The 25,676-nt window shown below is 49.8% G+C and overlaps 1 protein-coding gene across 5 annotated transcripts in view; it reads left to right on the top strand.

The window, feature by feature from the left end:
- PRDM11 (PR/SET domain 11) overlaps positions 1 to 15,120 on the top strand; it is a 43,973-nt gene extending 28,853 nt beyond the window's left edge. For 2 of the 5 annotated variants that reach the window (XM_063332110.1, XM_063332111.1), the window contains exons 6-8: positions 8,073 to 8,260; positions 11,362 to 12,012; positions 12,848 to 15,109. In XM_063332110.1, coding sequence (XP_063188180.1) covers positions 8,073 to 8,260; positions 11,362 to 12,012; positions 12,848 to 15,012 — 3,004 coding nt within the window. In that variant the 3' untranslated portion in view covers positions 15,013 to 15,109. Of the gene's footprint in view, positions 1 to 887; positions 4,172 to 8,072; positions 8,261 to 9,193; positions 10,610 to 11,361; positions 12,013 to 12,847 lie in introns of those variants that run through there. The other 3 variants (XM_063332113.1, XM_063332112.1, XM_063332114.1) reach the window with 3 other exon arrangements.
- Positions 15,121 to 25,676: the final 10,556 nt, after the last annotated feature.

The following is a 25,676-nucleotide window of genomic DNA, read 5'->3' as shown; positions in this document are numbered from 1 at the left end:
TAGCTCTTACATCTGAAGTAATGTTAGTGGGAAAGCAAGGACAAAGATCTTCAAGAACTGACAAAGTGGGACTTGGTCATTCTTTGCATCTATCTTGGAAGCCAGTTGCACTGTTTCAGAGGTAAAATGAATACAACTTCTGCAAGGACATAGTGGGCAGTTGCAACGAGTGAAGTATCGTCTTCTCTTACTCTTGATGTGCCATGAACTGGCACATCACTAGATATTTATCAGACTAATGAGAACTTTCCCATGGTGTTTTGCTTTGATTTTGGTTTTGCATCAAGTATACTTCCCGATTAATATAGGGTCCTGTTGCTGCTATGCCTAACTACCTGGTTATCTTAGTGACGCCAAGCCACGTAGTGGCCTTGCAGTACAGACTTCGTGAGCAGCAAATACTCGACTATGCTTTTTCTCAGTGCAGAGTATGTAAGAAATTACATGGAAGCAGGGTTTTGGCATGAGGAACTGAATGTGCCAGGGTGTTCTGAGACTGGACCAAAGGCCAGGAGCCTTTGTCCCTCCAAAATGTTGGAGTATTCTAGCTACTTGTGGTTTTGGGGAAGGGGAGTCATTGCTACTGTCTGAAATGGATTTATATTCTACTAATGAACAATGGTGTGTACAGGATACCATGGCAGCTTGGATTCCTCCTCAGTTGACTGGGTTTGCCTGCTCTGCAGGCCTCTTATGGCTAAGCTTCTCACCCAGATGCTAACGTTGCAGCACGTGCATGTTGAGTTAAGCATCAGGAGCATCAGGCTTGTCTCAACTGGCAGACTTGGGGGGAGGGGAAAACCCTTTTTCCATGTGATACCATGAAACAGAAGTCAGAGTTGTGAGAGATTTCACATTAATAATTCATGCTCCCTCTTCTGTTTAAGCTGACGAAGACGAAGAGATGCCAGGCACTTCTCGGGAACACCGCTTCTCATCGCTACAGAGGGCCAGTGCAGGAGTCAACCAGCTTTCTGGGCCCTCCTTCCTCCGCACTTCTTCCTCATCAGAGCACTCAGAAGCTACCCGCCAAAGGCAGGAACTGCACTGTCCATCCCCGCGCACCACCTCGTCCTGCAGACCCCCACACCCCCGCACAAGGAGCCCGCCCCTCTCCAGCTTTGATCGCCAGCTTCTCCATTCCCACACGCAGCAAACAGACCTGTTCAGGCAGTTCTGCCAGGAGCTGGTGGCTATTCACAGAGACATGGCAGACAGCATGCATGTCATCGGTCAGAGGATGGCTGACCTCACCAGCCAGCTTGGCCAGATGTGCCAGACCCTGTCGGAAATCCGTGATGGGGTCCAGGCTTTCCATAGGATACAGGATCCTAGTGTCATGCAGGGGTCTCTTCTGCAAGCAGCTTGCTCAAAACAGCCCCCTGAGCCCAGTGCAGAGTCTAACCAAAACCCCCCGAAACAGACTCCTCCTGCACGGACTACCAGGTCACGAAAGAGAAAACATCATTTTTAGTCTACTTTATGTAAAATAAAGAAGGGTGCCCCTTCCTGAGCTGACTCATGCTCACGTGGCCTCTCCATGTGTATCAATACTCCGTGGGGAAGGTTAACAGCTGCCCCAACCCTTCCATCCCCCTGCTAGCTAACAGAGCAGTATGAATTATGGCAGCTGAATAGTAGGGCTGGCCCTCTGCAACGGCAAAGAAGAATCTCAAATCTTACAGAGCTTGGAGTGCAGGATATCTTTCTGTTGATAGGGATTAGGAGTTTTCACCGGCATCCCCATGCTTTGAATGCTCTATAAGCTAAGAGATGCAATAGGAATCATTATCTTGATCTCTTCTCCTGCCTGTGAAATGTTAATTACTGGGATAGTGTACTACAGAGCTCCCTTTGCAATCAACCCAGAAATTTACCCTACCTATTGCCTTCCCATCATCTTCCTGCAAATGAGTATATGCACTGTGCAGAGATACATCCTTACAGCTCTGAAGACTCTTATTGCTCATTATTTTTATATTGCATTCAGCAATAATGGGCAATCCAGGGCTTACTGTGACTTACGCGCAGGGTTTGGGGAGAGGGGTGTAAAAGCAGAGCTTGTGCAAGGAAGGGCAGAAGACACGATGTTGGGGACAGGAGGACAGGTCTGAGCACTGTGCGGTTTTGGACTGCTGAGAAGGGCTGCTATGGCACGTGCCTGGATCCTGCAGTACCGTATGCACTTAGATCAGAGAGTTTAATCTTTGTCTGCTCCAGTCTGAAAACCCTACCTACCCTTCGCAATTGCAGTTAAAATACAATTATTTCATAATATGACAACGTTTAAACAGAATTGTATGGTATTATTTTCTTGCATGCTATAACCATTAGATTTGAACCACCTCACCCTCTTCAAAATGTGAGAGACTGCACAGAAACAAGGGAAGGTGTAGGGCCTGCTTCTGACCTCATGAACAGTTTGGTTTTGTATCACTGTAATTCTGTCAACTCCAGTACAGTTACTTTGCACGTACTCAGTGTTATTTAGGGTGGGATCTGTACTGTATTCTCCTATCATGAAGAGTTTACAATCTAAATTCATGGCTATATAGGTTAAAATTTTAGACATGCTGGTTTTGTACTGCTTTCTTTCCCCATACAGATGCAAGAAAGAACTGTGCTACAACATTTAAATTGCTTTAGCGCTGCATGACGTTCCCATGTACCGCCCTGATTCTGAAACTAGGCTTTAATAATGTCACCTCAGGTGGTGAGAACATAATGTGGCAGCTTTTTTACAATGTGTCTTGTCTTCTCCTTGATTTGTACATCCACACTTACCATCCTGCCCCCATCTCTGGAAAAATCGGGACCGTTATCATGTTACGCTCCAGGAGGGAAAAGGGCCAAGGTGCTACCCGCGCACAGTTAGCCCGCTGCTGCTCCCTGGACTGTCCTATTGTATCTGGAGGTGGGTTGCAGGAAACTATTCAAGTTAATATGAATGCACATCGTAATGCAATGTCTGGACTAAAGACTTGTCCAAAAAGTTGTATAAAGTTCAGTGGAAATTGAACATAGGCAGCTCAGTATAGCAGAAGGATTGCTCATTTTACGTGATCTTGAGGGATCTTCTTTAATTGTCTGGCCTGTCCTTTGAAAGTATAGTGCACTAGCTTCTCTTCTGGAAAGCTCACTGTAAGTCTGCTGTGTCAGGCATTCCTGACGTGCTTTTCCTTTCTTCTTTTAAATTGTTCTGTAATTCCAATTCAAGTAATTTATTTTTAGTGGTGTGGTAAAAGGCCCTTGCTCAAGGAAGTAGAGGTCTGGCAAGGAGAAAAACCTCCTTTCTTCTGAGGAATGACCCACGCTGGTTTCATGCAGAGGACGTTCCTTGTAGTGCTGTTGTCAGACCAGGGCAGTACTCGCTCACCTGCCTCTGAGGATGTCATTTTACTTCTGTTGTAACATTTGTATTCTGCAAAAGTCACAGTCTCTCTTCAGTTGAAGGGAAGATTGGGAAATCTGGTAGAAGTGGATCTAATTTATGAATCACAGAGAACTGAAAAAATGGTGATATGTCTTAAAAGGCTTTCTGAGTCAATACAGTGCTGCTGCTATATATTAGAAGTGGTATTTTATATTTTTATAATATTTGGTCCCTGCTGATATTCTCCCATGGATATACTGATAGGATTAACTCCTCTGATGTTGTCGGGGGGGGATCCCTTCCAGGAACCCTCAGGTCTGCAGAGGAGGAGACTCCCGCAGGTGCTGGGCACTGGAGGGAGTTGGCACTGTCGCTGCCATCAGTTTGCCCACGCGGACGCGTTAACGAGAGAGTACCCCATTGTCCTGGTGCAGGATGCACAGCCTTCAATGCAAACCCCCAAAGCCTGGCCTCTGGTCAGGAGGAAGGACTTTGTACCATAAACTGCCTGATGTCTCCCCCAGTTTCCTCTGTGGACTATTACAGATTGGCCCAGATCTGGGGACATATCTCCTGCCCTGTGTGGACCCCTTGATGGAGTGGCTTTTCTGTACTGGCTCGCAAAGGATACTTCCTCCTGCACCCAACATGTTAACTGGCTGTTGAAGTAAGTGCCCGTGTCAAAGCAAACTGCTATGCTCTACCCCAATATCTCCATGTCTTGTACATGCTGAAAAAATTCTCTCTTTAAAAGTATTTTTGTTAAGAATGCAATAAATATATAACACTTTTAACACCGCTGCTGTTGAGTCATTTGTTTCTCTCGTGCAATTTTTGCCTGAACTGGTTACAAGCCTCTCACAGATGCTGGGTCTCCTGGAGGGCACTCGGCATTAGAGAGCTGGCTGGGTATGGCACCCTGTAGCATCTCCCTGGGCTGGTGGCAGCTCTCATGCGTGGGACCTCCTGCCCTCGCTTTGCGCCTGACGTTGATTTGAGAAAGGCCGGTGGCCTTTTCCCTGCAGTGCTCTGCCCTGGCAGGGTGTCAGCGGAGCACCCCTGGGACCAGACAGAGGGTGAGCAGCAAAGGGGCCAGCGGGCAGGGGAGGCACGGGGCAAATTCTGGGGAAGGGCGATGGAAGCCTGAGCCTTCCTCCAGCTGCAGGGCTCTCCTTCCTCCTCGCTGTCTCTCCCGGCTGCTCCATTCCCTTCCTGGGAAGGAATGGTTCCAGCTGCCAAAAACTACCTTGATGTTTTTCCGGGCATGCTCACTGGGCCATCCCAAAACTTGGCAATTTGGTGTCCTGAGTGGGCTGTGGCTTAGAAAAAAGGGAGACAAGGATGATTTTTGGGAAAGGTGCCCCTGGGGAGCAAGGAGCTGTGCCTCCCGCACCCCTGGGGTTGATCCAAGCCCCAGTAGCTGCAAATGGGTCATGAATGGTCTCCATTGGTGCAATGGCTGGTCCTGAGTAGCCTAGGCAGAGTCTGTGGTGTTCTTGAGCCTGGCTCATCCCAGGAACTAAGCAGGACGTGAAATGACCTATTTGCAGCTGGTGGCAATGCCTGTCTGCAGGACCGAGAGCAGCTCTGGGTGACCAGTTCTGCCCCAGCGGTGGTCCCAACCCTGCTCTTCCTCTGGGGATCGTGGTCCCTTGGGAAACCTGCTGTTCAAGCAGGGCCATGCCCATCTGTGCGCAGTACCTGTGTCAGCCTAGCTGTGCCTGTCCTGGGCATCTGCACCGAGGTAGCCGCCTTGCCTCCATTCAGCTTGAGCGTTTGGCATCAGGAGGGGGACTGGCTGCGTTCCAGCCTTCACAGGAAGGGTTGCTCAGGACAAGAGTGCTTCATCCTCGGGAAGATATGTCAGTAAAGGCGGACTGGTACAGTCTGTCTTCTCCTCAGCAGGCAGTTTGTGCCCCTGCCTGCCATTGTGTGGAGGGACTTCCTCTGTCCTCGGGAAAGCGCCTGGTTCTAACCTGTGGTGTGCAGGGGCACGAGGTGTCTCAGACCGACGGCTGGAATTTGGGTTGTACGCAATCCTTCATAACCTGTGTCATTTGTGCCCCCGGGGTTGCTGGACCCGGGGCTGGGCAGCACTAGTTCGAAAGTGGTTCATGTATGTGGATGATCTCATCCTCATTTACGTTACCTCAGGGAAGTATCCCAGATGTAAAGCTTCCTCTCTGGGAGCGTAAACCAGTTACTAGCTGCCAGCAGCTGTGAAGAAACACGTTTGCGACTGGCTTATTCCACAACTCTCTGCCAAGGGCTTTCTTCATACCTCTGGGTGGAACGGGCAGCGCCGGTGGCTGCAGGAGGCTGGGCAGGAGCGGGCGCTGGGTGCCGGGCTGCAGGGTTGCGGCAGTCGCAGCTCACGCCATCCAGCCCACGCCATCCATCCTGCGCTCGCCTCCCAGCTCCCCACCGCCCCGGGAGCAGCTGGAGCCGCAGAGCTGAAGGACACTCTCAGGCAGGCACTCGGAGGGCTTTAGAGGCAGGAGGCGAGCAGCGAACAGGAGAAGCGTGCTCATGCTTGATACAATCCTTCATACTAAAAGTGGGCCCTGTTAGGAACACTTAACCAGGCTCTCCCCTTCCCACGCAAAATTGTGTTTTAGAGAATTTTCTAAATCTCACTGTCAAATGCAGTTTGCTGGGAACACACCAGACCGTCTTGCTGCTGCCCCGTGAATTCCTCAGTGTCTCTGGTTGCGGGGATGTGGGTCCTCTATGTTGTACTAAGGAGCTGTGAGCGACTTCAGGGTCATAAATCTTTGCAGGTAACAAGCCTCCTTTGCAGGGGCAGCCTGATCTTGCCATTGCTCCTGCTCGTGTTTGGGCAGCGGGATGCAGAGCTGCCGCAGGGCCTTTCCTTAACTGGTTCTAGGAAGCATCCTGGCATTTTGCTTGGCCTGGGGAGAGCATCTTCTAGCGTCTCCTGTGCTTCAGGGCATCAGACTGACCACAGCACATTGCTGTATCTCAAGGATTGTGTCTCTCATGACTGTCTGAATACCTGATAGGCCTTTTGTGGCGTGATCCAGTAACACCCAGAAGTGACAGCCTGGCAGGGCTATCCGTGTGCTGTTGCAGGACCTCCTTCCCACCACCCTGGTCCAGGCCTCTGTTCCTTCTCAAATACAAAAACTGGTGTTTTAAAAGTTTCTTTGTTTTGTGATCAACAGTAAAATAAGGGTTAATAAAAGGCAATGTTCAGCTAATTTTGGCAGTGCCAGAGCCTGCTGTTTAAATAATTACTGAAGATTGCGGAGAATCCTGGGTAGCACACATTAGGAAAAATACAGCTGATTGCAGGCACATGCACGGTTGCTTAACATTAAAACCAGAATTGCTGGAGCCTCAGTCTGAGGCACTCTGAGACACTGCAGACTCGTTTTCTGTGTTTTGCGGGAATTTTCACCAAGTTTGTGACCTTATGTGTGGGGGCTGGTGTGATTACACACAGGTGGGCTTGTATCTTTATCTGTGCGTGCACATGGCTGGAGAAGGGGTGAGCATTCAAGGAAAAACTGACTGATTTCTTAAGCCAAAGAATTACCTGTGAGATATAAGGGAGTAGCAGGAGATGTCAGAGAAGCCATGTGCCGCTCACCTTCATTGATGTTACTATGGCGGGGAGTGCTGAATAATGGCAAATGGCATAAGAGAAGAAAAAGCTTTTAGCTCCGAACTGTTCAGGTCTGCTCTTGCGTCTGGGTGCACCATGACAGGGCCTCCTCCTGGTAATGGGTGGGCGTTATGAGCTCGTGTTGCGGGCAGCTGGAACCAGTATTACCAAGCCTTTTCCATCTCCTCTAGCAAGAGCATGGGGAGCGTGAGAGCGAGTACTATGATCCTAGCTATAGCTCTGTCTTACCAAGTTGCACAGAGGGCCACTTGTTTGGAGTGTGAAATAATACATTTCTGTTGAAGTGAAATTTAGCTGTTTTAAATCAGGAAAACAAACCCCGTGCCCAGGAAGTGGTCTTTCTGTCAGCACTGCCAGGAGATCCCCAAAATGTGGTGCTGGGCTTTCCTGAGGCTTGTAGGGCTGTTAGTATTTTTATGTCACACCCTGCTGAACGCTCAAGTGCAAAACCTTCCAGTACTGGCATGTCCTTGGTTTTCTTTTGGACAACCAGCAAATACTCCCATGTACATTAGGTGTCCCTGTTTCTGCCCTGAGTATCTCACTTCTGCTTGTCTAAGAGGAGAGAAGCAAGGAAATCTGTTTTCTGCTAAAAAGGAAGATGGTGGTTTTGGGAAAGAGACAGGCAGAGGTACCCTGCCATATTCTGGATGCTCCTGAGAACAAAGGAGAAAGCCCTGGGATGTGAAGTGATGGGGGGGAATCCAGAAGTCCTTGTTTCCATCACTAGGCAAAGATATTTCTGCCCATGAGAGTCTGTGTCACCATTACCGGCAGAGATATTCCTTCATACTGGATGTACATTGCCGTCATCCCTGCCACAGCAGAAGTGGACCCACTGGCTTAGCGTTCCCTGGGTGTCTGTGCTCGTTGTCCTGCATCTCTGGCAATTTGCACACCATTACTTATAACTCCATGCTTTCCAGTCTGGCAGTGTTTATGGCTCTCTCTGAAGGTCATTCTGGCTTCATCGTGGTTGTCATTCTGGTGCAAAGGGGGACACAGGAGAAAAGTTTGTGCTTCACGCCTGCCTTGTCACCTCGCCCTCAGGTACGTGATCATCTCCCGGGAGGAGAGGGAGCAGAACCTGATGGCCTTCCAGCACAGCGAGAGGATTTACTTCCGTGCCTGCCGTGACATCCTCCCTGGGGAGAAGCTGCGGGTTTGGTACAGTGAGGATTACATGAAGCGGTTGCACAGTATGTCCCAGGAGACCATCAACAGAAATCTCACAAGCGGTGAGTCCCCTCCGTTTCCAGCCTCCCCCCTGATCCCCTTGGGCTGCCACACTTGTTGGACCGAGTGCGGTGGGTGAAGTAGGTGATGCACAGGGTGTACCAAGACAGCTGCATTTCTAGAAGCAGAGCACCTCTGGGTGAGAGCTCTGCGCGGCATGGATGGATGGGTGTACAAGAAGAATAATATAACCACTGTCATGGAGATCATGCAAGATAGATTTGTGCTGTGTCCTGTCGTGTCATGTGCCGTGTTGTATCATGTGGTGTGTGTGCTGCAAGGGCCTGATGGAAAGCCCGGGGATCACAGAGCTCCTCTGTCCACAAGACTTTCTGGCCTGAAGGTTGCCAAGCTGGTGGTCCCACAGACAGGCATTAGGTTTTTCTTCTGAACAAGCTGCTTTCTCTGGCTCCTGTGAGCAGCTTGTTTGAGGGAGCTCCAGCTGGTTTGGTATACATATGAAAGAGAGATTTCTTTGGTGTGTTTGTATGTCCATTTTCCTCGCTTAATTTATCTCCTCTTTCTTCAGAAAGATAATTTGGGACCAGCGCGACATCAGCTAGAGACTCCTTAGTCTCACAACCTTAGAGTGCGCGTACAACGTACAGGAGGCTTTGTACTTTTCAGATTGACTCGTCCCTGGATAAAAATTGTTATCTTATCTTAAGAGTAGCCATGCTGGAACAAACCCAGCGGTCCTTTAGGTCAGTGTACTGTCAGCAATATGGGAAGCTTTAGAGGAAGGCAAAAATTCTTAATGCATCTGTTCGTCTATACAATGCCGAGACCTGAAGTTAATTAAGGGCGTTTCTTTCCAGGCCTAGCCACAGAATGACAGGGCCTCATAGGGGCAGCCACACTAAGTACAACTTTCTAATTAAGGTTCCCATGTATATTATTACACAGCTGCTGTTGCTGCCTTGACTTGGTAAAAGGTGTCTCCTCTTTAATCATGGGGTGGATCAGATGTCCTGAAAAAGCTGGTTATCCTCCATCACCTTGGAGTTATTATGCACTTGCAGTGTTAACGTCTTGATGGCTGTACTTGGGCAATTCCCACTTCTGAATTAACATCGGTGTGAATGTGCTTTTTTATGTTAATAAACATCACTGAGTGATTAGGTACAGGCTGCAGTGATTTTGCCGCATCACATGCACATGTTAGTTGTCCAGATGGCGTAGTACTTTCTGAAAGCACAGCAAGAGAAAGACTGTGCCCTTGGAGAAGCTGCTCTGGAGGGCCACCAAGGCTACAAATGATTGCCCTGCCATACAGATATGCCTTTAGTCATGGTATGTCATGGTGTCATGGTTTATGTGAGCTGAAATGGTTACTCACAGCCTGCTCTGTGTTACGAGCGTGGTGAAGATCTGCCTCTGGGTTCCTCAGGACCTGCCATAGGCTACCACATGCTCAGGTAGAAACCCATGCGGCTGCAGAGACCATCATAGAAACCCCCTGACATCTCGGTGAGCTCATCCTGCAGCAAGCTGGGCTCAGCACAAAACTCTGGGCTCCTTCACAAAAGGAGCGCAGAGACATTGCTAAAATGGAGCATCATGGGCCATTGCTAGACTTGTGAGGCATCCAGCCTCAGCTGGGAGGGGACTGGGAGGTGGTCAGGGAGCAGCACCAAAATCTGTTGAGTCACTTTCTATTTAAAAAGTTTCAAATCCCCTGCAGATGAGCCTGCCGAGTGAAGTGGCATGCTTTATTAACTGACAGAAAAATGTCACAGCTCCTGGGTTTTGTTTCCGTTGGTAATTTCTGACCCGCCTCATCAATAGAGTTGAGACCAATAATATGAGGGATCGTCTTGTGATTTCTAGCTTTTCCATAGGGCTGAACCACTCAGTTGGTTGGGGGAAAAAATCACTGAAAAAGAAGAATCCATTCTCTAAATCCCTACCTCTGCCAGTAGTCATTATAGTTGGTAACGGGAAATACTAAGACAGAGACTCAGAGCTTTGCCCATAGAAACTCTCATCACTGTGCTGAAAATGAGATCTGTTGTTATGGATTCACTCAAGAAGTGGCTGGGTTTGCCAACCAGCATCAAAACCCAGTGCAAAATCCCTGCCATTTGGGCCAGCCCTTTTTACGGTGCCTTACTCTAACTGTTTCGAGTCTTGCATCTTTTCTGCATTCTTAGCATTGCTCTCCTTAGAGAGGGAATGGTAGCTTTTGCTCCGTAACTCTTATGAAAGCATGAATACACTTTAAAAGCAAACAAAACCAAAAATCAGCATAACGCAGCGTCTTGTTTGGGAAGCCATCAATGCTTGAAGTTATTTACAAGATAGAAGAATGATGGAAATTGAGCCAAACCTATCGTCTTTTGAATTTCCAGGTAAGGAAATCTGGCTATTCCCTTTATTTTAAACAATTAATAATTTGTATGAGGTTGCTTTTATTATTTCTTTTTTTTTAATCACTGAATGGCCACACTGTTAGAATCCACCGGGACAAGCTAGATGTCCCATCCTTGGAGGGCATTCACCGCTGTAGCTCAGTTGACAATGAGTACCTTGGGGTTTAAGAGTGCAAGTTATTTTTACTTGGAGCAGCCTCCAAACTGAACGAGAGTAACGGGGCTTGCAAACTTTGTGCCGTGTTGTGCGCAGATGCTGGGGTTGTCATGAAATGGTCCAAATCTCTCGCTGCACTGCTGTACGCTTGATACCTTTTACCAAGTCAAAATAGGCACAGGTCTTCCAGCCAGCCGAAATGGCTCTTGGGCTCTAGGTGTTAGATTCCACCGCGATCAGTCATTCACCTTGTAGTCCTCTTCCAGCGCGGGTTGGTTATACCTTCAGGTTAAACAAGCTGCCTGTAGTTTCTCTTCTCTTTAAAGTGTGTGGGTCCTACTCTGCTGGGGCTACCCAGGACTGTCTCTGTTTTTGCAGACGTGCCCATTAGCAGGGCTCCTCCTCTCACGAGCCTTGGTTTCCACTGAGTTGTGTCAGTTCCCTGGTTTGTAATACAACATGCAGACCTGCAGGGATTCTGCCTGCCTTTTTGCTCTTTTTTCATTTGATTTTTAGATTGAGGGATGTTGCTCGGTTCCTGGTGATAATCCCCACCCCTCATTTTTCTTTCCAGGAGACAAAAAGTTGCAGAGGGAAAAGTCGGAAAAGAATGTGGAAACTCAAGAGGACTTGAGAGGGCCTCTCCAACTCGCCACCTTTAAGCAAGGAAAGAGCCCCTACAAGCGCAGCTGTGACGAGGGGGAATCCCACCCCCAAACAAAGAAAAAAAAGATTGACCTCATCTTCAAAGATGTCCTGGAGGCTTCCTTGGAGTCTGCCAAATTTGAAGAGAACCAGTTAGCAACAAGTACGCCGCTTTCCATCAGAAAAGCATCTAAATACCAGGCTGAAGACATATTTGAGAGGTGTGGCAGTGCCATGCAGCACGGCTCCCTGAACCTCAGCAGAAACCGGAGTGAGGGGGAGTGGAAGGTCCCCCACGGTTCCTCTTTCAGCTCAGCCAAAGAGGTGGGCATCCTTGAAGACGAGGAAGAAGAGCCTCTGTCACTCAAAGCGGACAGCCCAACTGAGCTGTCACTGGCCTCTGCACAAGGCAATTCCCATGAAATCCCCACCACCTCCTTTTGCCCCAACTGCATCCGTCTGAAGAAGAAGATCCGGGAGCTGCAGGCCGAGTTAGACATGCTGAGATCTGGGAAGTTACCTGAGCCACCCGTGCTACAGCCCCAGGTACCCGAGCTCCAAGAGTTCTCGGACCCCACAGGTAAGGCTTGCCGAGTAACAGCATTCTCCAAACCCTGCCTAAGGAGAGTAGTGAGATGCCTGTGTGCTGTGTACCCATCTAAAGCATTTTGCTCTGAGTATTCAGGTGAACACGTGGTTCCATGGAAGATTCGTTGTCAGGTTTTGTGACTGGGTGGGCCAGGAGCTGACACAGCTCTGTGCACAGTGGAAAACACTGGCTGGGAAAGACTCTGTATGACAACTTGCTCTATTTGTTGCCGTTGTAATCGATAATGCATTGCCAATAAAAAAGACATTCCATTGCAGACAGTTTGTTTGCTGTATTTTTGATGCATTCTCTTACAGCGGAATTCCCTCCGCAGTGCCTCACATGCTACCAAGAAAGTCTGATTGACTCCGTGGTAACACTGGAATGTGCGCTCTTTGTGTATGAAATGATGTCCCACCGTGTCCCTTTTTGGAAAACTCTCTCTGTTTCCTCCACTGCCTTACCACAAACATGTGTCCCTTTCTGAAGATACATTCCATTTCCTCCAGGAACATGCTGTCAAGCAGCCAGGAGCCTTCACTAAAGGGAATATTTGGGTCACACCATGTATTGTGCAAGTGGCCAGGATGTAGTGTCATTTCTTGCTATCCATTGTGGCACGTTGGAGACAAAGTTCACATGCAGAAACATTGATTTATTTTCCCTTCAAAGCCATGATTCTAATTCTACCTGTAGTGCATTGTAGGCAGGAGAGGGCAGGTTGTGGCCAGCTCATCAGGCAGTGCTCTGCTGTCACCAGTAGGATGTTTCTCTAGCTCAGCAACTTTGTAAATGCCGTATTTTTTTCCTTTTTTTTTTCTTACAGCTTCAGAAAGCATCATCTCTGTTCCCACCATCATGGAGGACGACGACCAAGAGGTGGATTCTGCTGATGAGTCAGTTTCCAATGACATGATTGCTGCTACAGACGAGCCTTCCAAAATGTCTTCCGCGACAGGCCGGAGGATACGACGGTTCAAGCAAGAGTGGCTTAAAAAGTTTTGGTTTCTGCGGTACTCCCCGACATTGAATGAAATGTGGTGCCATGTCTGTAGGCAGTACACAGTGCAATCCTCGCGGACTTCAGCCTTCATCATTGGCTCAAAGCAGTTCAAGATACACACGATAAAGCTGCACAGCCAGAGCAACCTCCACAAGAAGTGCCTGCAGCTTTACAAGCTCAGGATGCACCCAGAGAAGACAGAAGAGATGTGCCGAAATATGACCCTGCTCTTCAACACAGCCTACCACTTGGCCCTGGAGGGCAGGCCCTACTACGACTTTCGGCCTCTGGCAGAACTACTGAGAAAATGCGAACTCAAGGTGGTGGATCAATACATGAATGAGGGAGACTGCCAAATCTTAATCCACCATATCGCCCGGGCTCTTCGAGAGGACCTGGTTGAACGCATCCGACAGTCTCCCTTCCTCAGCATCATTCTGGACGGGCAGAGCGATGACTTACTTGCAGACACGGTTGCAGTTTATGTACAGTACACGAGCAGTGATGGGCCTCCAGCAACTGAATTCCTGTCTCTTCAGGAACTGGGCTTTTCTACAACAGACAGTTACCTCCAAGCGTTAGACAGGGCTTTTTCCAGCCTGGGAATACGACTGCAGGACGAGAAGCCGACTATTGGCTTGGGAGTTGATGGTGCTAACATTACAGCCAGCCTGAGAGCCAACTTGTACATGACAATCAGAAAGACCTTGCCTTGGCTTCTCTGCCTGCCCTTTATGGTACACAGGCCCCACTTGGAAATCTTGGATGCAATCAGCGGGAAGGAACTGCCATGCCTGGAGGAGCTAGAAAACAATTTGAAGCAACTGCTCAGTTTCTATCGTTACTCTCCCCGACTCATGTGCGAGTTGAGGGTTACTGCTGCCACTCTGTGCGAGGAGACCGAGTTCTTGGGGGACATTCGAGCAGTGAAGTGGATCATTGGGGAGCAGAACGTGCTCAATGCTCTAATCAAGGACTACCTTGAGGTTGTGGCCCATCTCAAAGATGTCAGTGGCCAGACCCAAAGGGCAGACGCTTCTGCCATTGCATTGGCCCTCCTGCAGTTCCTGATGGACTACCAGTCGATTAAACTCATCTACTTCCTCCTGGATGTGATTGCTGTGCTTTCACGCCTTGCCTATGTCTTCCAAGGGGAGTACCTTCTTGTGTCACAGGTGGACGATAAAATAGAGGAGGCCATCCAGGAGATCAGCCGGTTAGCAGACTCGCCTGGGGAGTACTTGCAGGAATTTGAGGAAAACTTCCGCGAAAGCTTTAATGGCATTGCTGTGAAAAACCTACGGGTGGCTGAAGCCAAATTCCAGTCAATCAGAGAAAAGATCTGCCAGAAGACCCAGGTGATCCTAGCCCAAAGGTTTGATTCCCGTAGCCGGACATTTGTGAAGGCCTGTCAGGTATTTGACCTTGCAGCTTGGCCCAGAAGCACTGATGAGCTCATGAGCTATGGGAAGGAGGATATGGTACAAATATTTGAACACCTGGAGATGGTCCCATCATTTTCCAGAGAGGTTTGCAGAGAGGGGATGGACACCCGAGGGAGTCTGCTGATGGAGTGGCGAGAACTCAAGGTGGATTATTATACCAAAAATGGTTTTAAAGACTTGCTCAGTCACATTTGTAAATACAAACAGAGATTCCCCCTCCTAAATAAAATAGTTCAGATCCTCAAAGTCCTTCCCACCTCATCGGCCTGCTGTGAGAAGGGGCGCACGGCCCTGCAGAGAGTGCGCAAAAACAACCGCTCTCGGCTCACGCTGGAGCAGCTCAGTGATCTGTTGACGATTGCTGTTAACGGGCCGCCCATTGCCAACTTCGATTGCAAAAGGGCGCTAGATAGTTGGTTCGAGGAGAAGTCGGGCAATAGTTACGCGCTGTCAGCCGAAATGCTGAGCAGGATGTCGTCTCTTGATCAGAAGCCGATGTTGCAGAGCATGGACCATGGCTCTGAGTTTTACCCTGATATTTAGGAAGGAATGCCTCAGATCAGAAAGCTGTTGAATAATTTTTTTAATCTATACTCTAAACTTTGATATATTATATAAAATATATATATATATTATATATATTAAGGAAAAACCCACACTGAAAATTTAAAAGTTAAGACGATGTGCGTCTGATAGAAGCTAAGCAGAATTTTAAAGATTGAGACAATGTTTAGACATTTACTGGTGTCTCCAACCATGGCAGCTGCAGTGTAGGTGGCAACATTTCATTCTTCAGAAGCATGTGCTGGGGCCATACTCTACATGTTCAAACCTAATGATCTATAAGCTAGACGACGGGTCTTTGTCAGCCTCATCCTCCCGGCGGTTTCCTTTGTATGTGTGTTGTCGGTTTGTTGGCTTGTTTTTTGTGTTGTTTTGTTTCGGGGTTGGTTGGTTGGTTCTTTTCCCCTCAGTTTTAATCTCTGCCTCTCTTTCCGTTGTTCAGTCCAGTTATTGAGCCATTTGAGCCTTTTGTTGACGACCGTCAGATTTCTGATTTCCGACAGAGCATCCCGTGCGTTTATGTTGCCCCCGTCTCTCCATCTCCACCCAGTTCTCTTCGCTCGAGTGGGAGCTTTCTTCACTCAGCGATTGCTGGCAGGAGAGCAAGGCTGGGGGCCTGATTTGGGGTTTTTCTTCCGATTGAGAAACAAATGCCTCCACTAAACTGTGATGCCCCTTTCTCAGTTCTCCCTACTTTTGGGCTGTAGAGTAATACTTGGCTTTCAGCTCCTTTTATGATAACCGTAGTACCAGTCTATCATACATATATTATAACATGATGTCATGTGCAGACTATAAAATAGCAAAATAGAGAAGGCAGGGGGAAATTTTTGCATTTATATTTTTATATTGTAGGAGATAAAAATATATATATATACAACTATTCATTCAAAACCAGGGCTGCTGTGGAAGCTAGACAGCCAATGAGTCAAGAGCCATCTCTGGGCGGAGATTCAAAGGCTTAAAAAATTATATTCTAATTTACATTATTTATACTATGTCTTTATAATCCTAGATTGTTGTGGGTTTTTTGTTTTGTTGTGTTTTGTTTTGTTTGGAATGACTGAAAGAAAAACCTGCTGCGGTTTGGTGGCAGGAGCTATCAATGCAAGTTTATCTTGGATTATATTCATGTGATGATGTCCTACAAAGGTTCACGTATTCTCTTGTGACCAAGGTAACATGTTCCACAGCACAGCAGACTGATGACAGCAGGAAGAAGGGATGTTCTGCTTCTTTCTGCGAAATATTTCTTCCTTTCTTGAAGGGATGCGGAGTCCAGCTGAAATGTGAATGGGGGACTTGCACCTTCCATCACAAAGAGATTGTTCTGTGGGCTTGGGGTTCTTTGTTTTATTCTTAAATGAGCTCCAAGCGTTCACACAATATCACTTCAGGTTAGAAAAGCAAAAAAAAAAAAAAAAAAAAGAAAAAAAAAAAGAAAAAAAACCAAACAAAAAAAACCCACAAAGGTGCAAAAACTCCACAGATGCTAGTGCCTTGCCCCGCTGATGCGGCATGGACAGCACCAACCTGACCAGACCATCGTGGGAGTGAGAACCTGTTGTCCAGAAAGTGTCCGAGCCGACATGTTCTCACTTCCCAGAGGGACGAGCTTTGTGCCAAGCTGTGTTGTTTGGAAACATGATGGTGGTATCAGCAACACTGAACCTTTCCTTTCTCCTGTTACACCCCTGCCCTTGGTCTTGGTGCTAAGATATCTCTAGAACCATTGCTGCTAGTTGATAGCTTTTCATTTATATAAATATATATAATTATATAATATTATTTTATTTTTTAAACTTTTTTGTTTGTTTTCAATGGAGATGTAGCATGTTTGGAACCGATCTCTCTCGGAGTCACTTTCACTGCCAGGGTTCACGCACTGTCTTCCCCTGGAAAACACGCACTTCTACCTAGGTCTCGCTCACCTCCCGCGAGCTGACCCCTTTGCCCTCAGCAGAACTACGCGGCCGGCGCCGGGCAGAGGCCTGCAGCCAAGCCTCTACGTACTGGCTCAGCTTTCAGACCCCACAGGAACAGCTAGACTGGTGCTGGGTAGGGTTTTGGCAGTGCTTCCCCTCTGTCCCTATGGGACTGAGGAGGGACTGAGCCCGCCCGAAGCACTAGCGGTGGCCAGTCCTTGCCTCCTGACTCTTCCCCCTTTGCTGTAAAATGGGGCTCAAGGGTCTGAGGGGAGCAGAGCGGACCCCGCAAATGTAGCGGCGAGGGCTGGGCAGGCGGCATACCCTCCATAGCACTTACTCCCTGACCCCTCTGCCTTACCTCAGATGGCGTGTGCAGCCCGTGGGCTGGCTCGGGCAGGATGGGGCCACCTGCGCCAGGGCCACCCATCAAACCGCTGGTGGGGCCGCAGGTGCCAGGCGCTTCTCCCTGCCGTCCTCTCCCTGCCGTCCTCGTGGAAACGTCGCGAGCAGGTCAGGGCATCACGCCATCGCAGTGCAGGGGCATCGATGTGCAACACCTAGCAAGCAAAAAAAAAAATGGCTTTGCTTGCATTTTTTCCTGTCTTTCCCACAATAAATGATGTGATCGAATGGACCCATTCATCTAGAGGAGTAAAGATTAAACTGGAAACCCTCTGCCAGCTGTGCAGGCTTGGGCGGTTGTTTGCCTGACGGTAGAATAGGGATCTCTCCACGTGAGGTGCGTGTAGCCCCGCAGGCCTGGCGAGTCAGCTCTGCTCGGGGTGCTGCCACAAAGCTCACGGAGCTGCTCCCTGCCGGGGACATGGCAGCCTCCCTCCGCAGTTCAAATTTGAGGAGACGTGAAAAGAAAAAAAAGAGAAGAGAAAAAAAAGATAGGAGAATTGCTGTTCCGTTAGTCTCTGGCCTGGAGATGGGCAAGGTGAACGTAGGTGTTGGAGACAAGAAGTGAACTGGCGCACAGAGGGGAATGGGCCCGGGGGGAGAGTCTTCCTTGTCGAGCATTCACGCAGCACCAGAAGCAAAAGTAACAAAGATATTTGATGCTGTGGCTGTCGGAGAGGCTGTAAAGAGAGTTTCCCTCCTCCCCTTTTTCCCCCCATTTTCTCTTTCCTTTGCTTAACTCCATAGCTCTTTGTCTGGGGGGAAAAAAGCACCTGCCTTTCTGTTTGGAGCAGTGAAAGCTCCTCGGCACGTGGCTCTGTCGCAGAGGCCTGTCAAAGTGCCTGGTCTGCGTGGAGGGAAGGGACACTTGGGGACAGTCTCTAGACACCTTTGCAGACAAGAGCGATCCCCCAGGGCCTGTGCTGAGCCGCCCGAGAGGCCCGTTTACAACTCCTGCTCTGAGCCTCTTTACTTTTGCCACTGGGGAGAAAACGGTGCCTTGCCCTGTCGGCAAAGTAGGAGCTGCCAGAGGCTTGTTCAGAAATAATTTGTCACTCCTTTCCTTTGGTTTGTTTGCAAATCCCGCTCTCATCAGTGACATCTTTCACCGGCTGCTCTTATTCCTGATTGGCAGAGCGAAACGTGCGGGCAAGTGGTGGTTTTTTCTCCAGGCAGTCAGTTGGCAAAGGCAAAGCGCCTGTTTCTTTCGCAAATGACTTTGCATGCACCTGTGAGCAGCGTGGGTAGGAAGCGTGATTCCCTGGCACGGGACGTGGCAGGTACCTGCGATGGGAAAGGTCAGAGACCCCCTGCATTGGTGATGGGGGCTTGGCGGAACAGCCAGCCCAGCCTGGCTTCCCCAGCACAAACAATACTGTGTCCCTCACATCAGAAAATAAAGCCGGCCTTTGTCCTAGACAAAAATGTGGGTGCTTTGCAGGCTTTCCCTCCAGGTTTACCCGCCTATCTCAGATCTGTAGCGGTTACTCCCATGGATATTCTGTGGATGGAAACGTGACTGCCAGCATGAGCAAGATAGGGAGGAGGGAGGAATACCAATGCAAAGTGCCCCTGGCTTCCCAGTGCCCCACCTGCCCAGCCTTTCCTGGGAGCCGCCGCCTTTCCGTGCCCGGTTTGCAAACCCCCGGGCAGCGAGGCCGGGAGGCGGGGGGGTGGCAACAGGCATGGGGAGGGCCCGGCGGGGCACAGAGGGAGGCTCGGAGATGGCCATGCGTTGGGTTTAATCAATGCCTTTCCTGCTGTGCTGAGCGAACGAGAGGAGGTTGTTTTCAACGTGTTGCTCACAGCATCTTGAACTGCGTCGGCCGCAAGGGTTTAGCTTTTTCTCAAATGAGCTCTTTATTCTCTCCTTCCCCCCGCCTCTTAGCTATGGCATCTGACTGTGAATAATGCACACTTCTCCAGATCCTCGGGTTTGTATTTCTAGCCCGTGGGTTTTTTTGTTGCCAATTTCCCCTCCCCACTTTTTGCTCAGGCTCCTTGCCTCCTTTACCCTGCTGTGAAGCAGAAATCCGTGAAGCACATGCAGACATGTCCTTCTGCAGGGCTCGCCAGTGGCCGCAGGGGTCCGGGCCCTCCGGCCGCGAGACCGAACTCAACAGGGATAATCCTCACAAGAGACCAAAGCTCTTCCCATACCAGCAAAAGCAGGCAGGAGTCACGGGGTTTGCGAGGGGACACAGTGGGCAGGGTCCCGGTGTGTCGTCTGCCCTGGGTCTCGAGCTGACCGTGGCAGTGTCCCCTGTGCTGGTCGCGCTTTTGCTGATATGACTCCTCAGACGCGATTCAGGCTCGGTCCATCTCTTTCTCACAGCACAAACTCAAGCAGGTGGCCCACGGGGTCTTCGAGCTCTCTTTTCTTTCTTATCTCATGAGGATTGCTGTTTGTTTGGCCAGTGGGTAAGACAGCCTAGACAGCCGGCTTGCAAATAAGCAGCAACAGCCTCTGCTTTTGCAGATTCCCCTCTCAGCCCTGTCGAAAGAGGTCTTAAAAGCAGAGAAAAGGTACGTCGGTCCCCCAGCCATTGTATTCAATGCAGTAATGCCTATGCAATTCCTGTCTCCCTTGGAGACACGTATGATGTGTGTGCATGTAAGCTAGTGTATGTATACAGTACATATGCATATGGTCTATATATTGTATATACGCACATCCCAGTACATATACACACAGTACAAAAGATTAAAATCACATGCTTATATATCTATAAATAAAATCCTATATATTTATATATTTCTATGTTTTCGATAGATATAAAGATATAATATAGAGATAGATTCAACCACCCTTGTGTAAGGCTGGCCCTGTGTTCTGGCACAAGGCACGTAACACTGAAGACTCTGGACTTTGGGATAGTTTTAGCCATACACTGAGGCCTACATTTATGTGTATAGCACTCTATGGAGAGGGACTTTGCTGTGGTTAGGGCAAGGGGTTTCCTTGCAGGCATGTTAACCAAGTGCTAAATAAGGTTTTATGTAATAGGGGAATGTCTTAGTGGGGGAAAATGCTCGAGTGTCCTGTCTTCTCCCAAGTAAGCCTCTGGCTGAGGTCCTGTGTGTTCACACATGGACAGATACATATCCCACCCTCACATGCACTTTTCTCTCTCTGCACGGATGCGGTTGGCAACTGCGGGCACTGGTGCCATGAGAACGTGGCTTTCTGCTGTTCCACCTGGCGTTCCTTGGCCATCACCGGCATGCTGCCGGGGAGACCCCGTGCAGCAGCCGGTGAGAGCATGGGTTTGCTCGCAGGCATCAGCCAGCGAGGCAGCCATGGTGCTGGGGTAAAGGTAGCAGGAGAGCAAAGGCCTTACTGAGTGGAGGGAGGGTCGCTGCCAGGCGGTCGGAGGTGGCAGGGATGGCGTACGGAGCTGGAGCAGCACGAATGAGAAGGGACTGCGAATTCGGTGTGATAGGGATGGGAGCATGCCAGCCCCATTGGGGAGGCACGTGCGGCTCTGTCGGGTCAGGCCGGCCACTGCTCCGCTGCAGGAGCCGCTCCGCTCCCTTGGGTCTTGCAGCCGCTCCTCGGCCGGTGAGCAGCCTGCCTGGCCAGGGGCCCAGGTGGTTTTCTGCAGGAAAGGGAACGATGTGATTGTGTGGAAGATGTGGTCGGTGGCACACGTGTGCCTTTGGGCCCCAACACGCGGCGTGCTGACCTTGCCGGACTGAAGCGCCGAAGGGTGCAGCCCTCTTGCCCTGGCCATGCAAAGAGACACCTATTTTCACATGACAGGCATTTCCGTGCTGGGACAGGGGGTGGATCCGGGCAATGGATCAGCCTTCCCCGAGAGTCTGCTGATGCCTGCGGGACGGACAGCCGCCTCATCCCTCCATTCCTCCCTTCACACAGCCGCTCGTAGGACACTGACCCCGCTGCAGGGTGAAGGCCTTGGCTGGTACCCGGGGGACCCAAGAGGCACCTCTGGCCGGGCTGGCAGCGGGTGGTGGGTCACCGTGCTGCTTCCCCACAAGGGTCGACGGGGGGGCACGGAGGTTTGGCTTTGCAGCTCCCACGCTGGGCCTGGCAACCACTGCACTCCTCGCCGTTTGTTTTAATGGTTGGCTTCGGTGGGGAGGAGGGTGGGTTATGATTCCCGACGGCCGAATGACTCGTTACACTGGTATTGCATGAGCAGACGCTGTGCAAGCTCCCCCCAAGCCCTGTCACACACCTCAGCACCCTCTCCCAGGCCTCTCTCCTCCACACAACTGGTAATCCACCTCAGCCGCAACCCGCCTGCCGGCGGCTCCCTGCTCCGCCGCAGCCCCTCGGCCGCCCAGCGCTGGCGGGGAGCTCCCCGGCACGTGTTCCTCACAAACCTCAAGAGACGGTTTCCTCGCCCCCAGCCTCCTCCTTCAGATGCCACTGACACTCACCTAGGCTCAGCCCGCGGCCTCGCCACCCGCCCGCCCGCCCGTGCCGGCGGTGCTGCCGCCCGGCACGGGGCTCCCATGCACTGCACCTCATGTCGAATAAGCTCGCTGGGCTACGTGGGGGAACCATGTCTCATTTGCTGTAATGTCCCGAATGCTATAGGAGGGCTACGGAGTTTTCTGCCAGTTTTGGCATCCTCATAGACTCGCTCACCCGACTGTTGGCAAAAATGCATTTCTACTTCCAGAAAACAAGGAGGTTTTGCCTCAAACCTCTCCATATCCACGTCCAAGCACAGCCCTGCTGAACTGTTTCAAGCAATCTCTCACCCACCCACCCACCACACACACACACACACACAAAATGAGAGAAAAATATCTAGACGTCTATTACTACATATGTATTAATATGTTAATATCACTCTTTTGGAGAACATTAAAAAGTTATTACTTTACAGACTATGCTTTATAGTACCTGTGTGAAAGGACCTAGGACACTGGATACGAATAGAGCTATGTTGATATATCATAGTATGTACACGAGAACCTTCCTTTTGTCATATTATCCTTGTAATGTAAAATGATTGTTAATAAAAAAACATTTAAATTTACCAAGTTGGGTTGCTAATTCTTTACGTTGTTCTTAAAGGTTAATGTAAAAATTTTACCAGAGCAAGGGCATCTAAGAGGGATGCACTCCCTTTTCCCCAGCCCACGACTGTAAGGAGTAGGTCCAGAGGTAATTTATCCAGAAGGGTCAGTTGCACCCCCCTGAGGTGCTGGTAGCTCTCCCTCCTGCTGGGTGTAACTGCAGCCCCTTGGTGAGCAGGTCCTGCATGTCCTGTGGTCACAGAATCACAGAATGGCAGGGGTTGGAAGGGACTTTCGGAGACGATTTAGGCCAACCCCCCTGCCAGAGCAGGTTCCCCTGCAGCAGGCTGGGCAGGAACACATCCAGGCGGGTTTTGAGTATCTCCAGAGGAGACTCCACAGCCCCTCTGGGCAGCCTGGTCCAGTGCTCTGCCACCCTGAGAGTAAAGAAGTTTTTCTTCGTGTTGAGACAGAATTTCCTGTGTTCTAGTTTGTGCCCGTTGCCCCTTGTCCTGTTGCCAAACACCACTGAGGAGTCTGGCCCCATCCTCTTGACACCTGCCCTTTAGATACTTATAAGCATTGATGAGATCCCCTCTCAGTCTTCTCTCCTCCAGGCTGAACAGACCCAGGTCTCTCAGCCTTTCCTCATGAGAGGTGCTCCAGACCCCTGATAATCTTTGTAGCCCTCTGCTGGACTCTCCCCAATAGTTCACTGTCTTGAACTGGGGAGCTGCATCGTCTTACCACAGGTAAGCCTGTGGCTGCCCTGTGTCACCACATGCCATGGTCGGGCAGGGCTGCGGAGTGGGTGCCCTTGCAATCTCTGCACTCCCTTTCTAGTGGGGTACAGCAGTGGTATCTTTGGCTTGCCTGTGTACCTGGTTTGGTTTGAAGGATGGAGAGTCTTTTCCTGAGCTCTACGTGTTCCAAAGCCAGGGGAAGCTGGGCTTTTTCTACAAAGGGCTGGTTTAACTTTGGATTCTTCTTCTTTGACATGAAAGTTTTGGTTGAGGCTGCGTCCATGATGGATTAACTAAAGGTGCAACTTTTAAAATAGTTCAATGAAATAATAGTAATTCTGCACGTGGAGGTTCTTATATCCGCTAAATTAGTGTGGGCAAGAGAGCCAACCTTTGAAACAAGTACGAGTGTCCGTGGTTTAGCACTGGACTGTGAGTGTGTTTTCTCACCAAACAGCTGCCAAAGCTGAAAACAGGCTTCTTGGGCTCATCCTGGCTGCTGCTGGAGATACACCCCACCAGGAAGGCACAGCAGGGATCATGGGCCATCCTTCTGTCGCTGCAGTTCAGGTTTGCTCGGCAGTGCAAAGAGGGAGGACGTTGCAAAGGTCTGGGCCATCCCGGCTACAGGGTGCAAACCGCAGCTAGAGAGAAACATAGGCAGAAAAAGATCCTTCCAGCTCAAAAAGTTGCTCACTCAGCTGTAAAAGTGTCTGTGTGTCAGTGGGGGGAACCAGAAAGCACAGGAGGAAGCTGTGCAGCTGACTGCATGGATCCTGTATGTGGCACTGCGTACTGCGAGTGTTGATACTGCTAGTATTGCCGAGCTTCTGTACATAGAGGTGAAAGCTTTCATTAACAGGACTGTCTCTTTAATTTAACTGGGTCTGGAGCAATCTCAGTTTTCCAATTGATCCCGGGTATGGATATCCAGGAATGCATACCAGCGGATAAACCAGCGTTCCATGAAGCGGGCAAGCAGTTTAGCCCTCTAGCAAACATTTAACACAATGCATCCATATGGTATAAAGAGGTTTTCGCTCCCCCTTTGATGTTCCACTGTCATATGCACGCTCACAGTGTTGGACTTTAACCTGACGCCCAGCTGTGTCCCACTGGTGGCTGTTCTGGTTGTAAGGTGCCAGTGCTACACAGCTTGCTGGTCCTCCCAAAGGAAAGGAAATTTGGGTGGAAATTCTGGCTTCGAGGGAGGTTTGGTCTGAGAGGGCTCTGGGCCCGGGAGAAGCGTGCATGCGTGCGTGCGTGCGTGCATGCGTGGGGATGCGTTATTCCCCGCGGGTGATGGGCCGGGCAGAAGCGCTGGTTTCAGAGTGAATGCCCCACAATTTTAACCAGGGGCGGTAGACACAGGGCCTGTAAGCAAGAGGTAATTTCCAGACTCAGAAGTGAAAATAGCCCCAAATCAGTGATCCCATAGAAAAGGTTGCTTTTAATGACTTCCTCGAAGTCATCGAGCAGTCCAAGTATTACAAACAATTTGCTGCTTTCTGGCAGCTTTCACTGTAATGGTTTAAAATTGCTTATTTTTGAGCAGTAGGCAAGCTCAGCAAAATCCTGGTGGTTGTCAGGGCTTAGCTCCAACCTAATGGGCTCTGGGTTTGCTGGACACCCGGCTGCCAGCGATGGAAACTGCATCTCTGGGGTTTTGCCTTCACTAGTCAATTAGCAGCACACAAAGCAGGACAATGCTTCACTTTCAGCAGCTCAACCGTGTGTAAAGACTTAGAGCGGCGTGTGAAATGCATTGCTGATTTGTAATTAATTTCCTAGAAGTGGTTTTGTGCTGTGGACTCTTGACCGCCGCTGTTGGCAGTGATCAGCCTCCTTGCTGACAACTTCAAACCAAGGACTTAAAAGCAAGATCCCTTCAAGCCAAGTGCACAATCTGAGCCGGTGTCAGGAAGGGAAACTTGCACAAATTTATCCGATCTAGGGCTAAAGGTGCCCTTCATTTTTAGAACCACTGATTCTCATGTCAATATGAGTGAAAAGGAAATTGAAAAATTCCTCTGCGGTGGTTGTCATAGCATTGAAGCCCGGCGTGCTTTTCCCCAGCTCTGCTGGTGTCCTGGATGTGCTCCACGGAGATGGCTGCTGTTAGCAGCTGGCACTTAAACCGTGATTTAGCAAAAATACCCATTGTGTTGTTTCCTCCTGGAAACAAGAGGACTGTGGTGCCTGCGACACTGAGGGCTTGGGCATAACCAGAGGGGGTTTGCGGTGCTTCCTGGGGGCTGTTCTTCCCTATCTACCTTTCCTGGAGGGAAAACATGGGCAGCCGAGCACATCAGTGGGTTTAAGTGGGTGCCCCCCTGAGGTGTTTAAATCGGAGGGGGGACGGGGCAGGCGTCGGGGCGGTGCTGGGTCTGGCTCCATGGTGGCACAGAGCAGTGGGCACAAGGGGACCAGAGGCTGCTTCTCGCAGAGCTCTTGCCACACGAACGGAGCCACAGCTCGCTTACAAGGGGCTCTAAAAATATCTGAAGGATAATCAAAGGCTCCTGCAGAACAGCATATGCGCTAACTAGACTTTTCAGCTCTCTGAAGTCTGCCG

The sequence above is a fragment of the Chroicocephalus ridibundus genome, chromosome 4 (assembly GCF_963924245.1).
Source record: "Chroicocephalus ridibundus chromosome 4, bChrRid1.1, whole genome shotgun sequence".
Classification (NCBI taxonomy): domain Eukaryota; kingdom Metazoa; phylum Chordata; class Aves; order Charadriiformes; family Laridae; genus Chroicocephalus; species Chroicocephalus ridibundus.
This window is presented reverse-complemented; position numbering and strand designations above follow the sequence as displayed.